The sequence below is a fragment of the Myotis brandtii genome, unplaced genomic scaffold (genome assembly GCF_000412655.1).
Source record: "Myotis brandtii unplaced genomic scaffold, ASM41265v1 scaffold583, whole genome shotgun sequence".
In the NCBI taxonomy this organism is placed as follows: Eukaryota; Metazoa; Chordata; class Mammalia; order Chiroptera; family Vespertilionidae; genus Myotis; species Myotis brandtii.
The window spans coordinates 1602699-1604057 of NW_005370191.1; the positions used below are offsets into that span (position 1 = coordinate 1602699).

General features: G+C 61.3%; 1 protein-coding gene across 1 annotated transcript in view; it reads right to left on the bottom strand.

Moving 5' to 3' along the window:
• Window positions 1-805: 805 nt before the first annotated feature.
• Window positions 806-1359, bottom strand: part of LOC102251955 (uroplakin-3b-like protein) — a 4690-nt gene continuing 4136 nt past the window's right edge. Inside the window, exon 6 of the mRNA XM_014550121.1 lies at window positions 806-1039. Coding sequence (XP_014405607.1) covers window positions 931-1039 — 109 coding nt within the window. The 3' untranslated portion in view covers window positions 806-930. The remainder of the gene's footprint in view (window positions 1040-1359) is intronic.

Here is a 1359-nt window from a genome sequence, read left to right on the forward strand (position 1 = left end):
ACCCTCTAGCTGCCCCCCACCTGCCCACCGGCAGTCCCCAGCTGCTCCCAGGCCTTTGCACGTGCTGTTGCTCTCGCCTGGGCACCCTTCCCGTGCTCACCTGGGTCAGTGCTGCCCCTTCCCCAAGGCCACGCCTGCTTAGGAAACCTCCTCCGCGCCTCCGTGCCTGTGCTCCCTCCATCACTGTGCGCGGCAATACCCCTCTCTCCTGCTTCACAAGGAGGGCAGAACCTGGCTCGAGTCACCTCCAGCCCTCAGGGCCCACCTGAGGGGAGCTGATCATGGAAAGGCTGGGTGCCTGGGTTGGGTTCAGGGCTGGAGTCTGCTGTGGGCTGAGCCCAGGCTTCTCTAGGAGCTGAGTCTCACAGGTACTTCCTGCCCCCAGGCCCAGAGTAAGCACAGGGCTGGGCGACGCTTAGACCCTGCAGCTCTTGTACAGGAATTGGAGAAAGGGGAGGTGAAGGGCCCTCAGTCCTCCAGCCAGGAGGCGAGGCCAGCAGGACAGAGGGGCCCAAGGAGGATGCTGGGGGCGAGGGGAACAAGTGTCAAACACGCAGAGCAGGGGCAGCCCATTCACCTCCTTGGTTTGGACTCACCTCGGCCCAGTGGGCAGTGTGATCATCCCCATTTTACAGATCCCTATCGGGACACTGAGGCCGGAAGAGGGGCTTGCTCTGCCCTAGATGGCTTAGCTGGCCTAGGACCCTGGGCCTCAGCCCTGGCACTATATCCTCCTAAGACCCCCAGCCCCGAGGATCTGGGGGCGGCGGGTTGGGAAACATCCAGGTACACAATGACACAGATGTACAGAGGGGTGCCAGGGTCATTTATTTCTGAGGTCCAGAAGCTGCAGGACATGCTCCCGGCCCGGGCTCTGCAGCCTGGACCAGGGAGGAGGCTGAGGGATAGATGGGAACCCCCTGGAGCCACTCAGGAGCCCCCCACAGCTGGACGGCTGAACATGTGGTGGGGGTTATATCTTCTCATGAACGCCAACTCCCCTGGTCCCGAAATGGGGGTGCTCCCACAGGTGTCATAGCTTGGGTGGGGACAGGGAGGAGAGAAGGAGAGAGAATGATGAACACAGGGCCTGAGGTCCCCTGACTATTGCCTGGACTAGAGCTTGGAGTTCTAGGCACAGGAGCCCTGGAGAAACGGAGGCTCCACCGGCCAGGCTGGATTAACCAAAGGAAAGCAGACTATTCCTCTACACTTCACAAAGCCAGCTCTCCCTCCCTGGCCTTTGTCATCACCCAGCCCCCATGCCCTCCTCTTCCACTCCCCACACCCCAGGATGCCTGTCTCCCCTAATAAAAACCCACCACTGGCTTCCTCTGGCCTTCAGGACACAGCCATTCC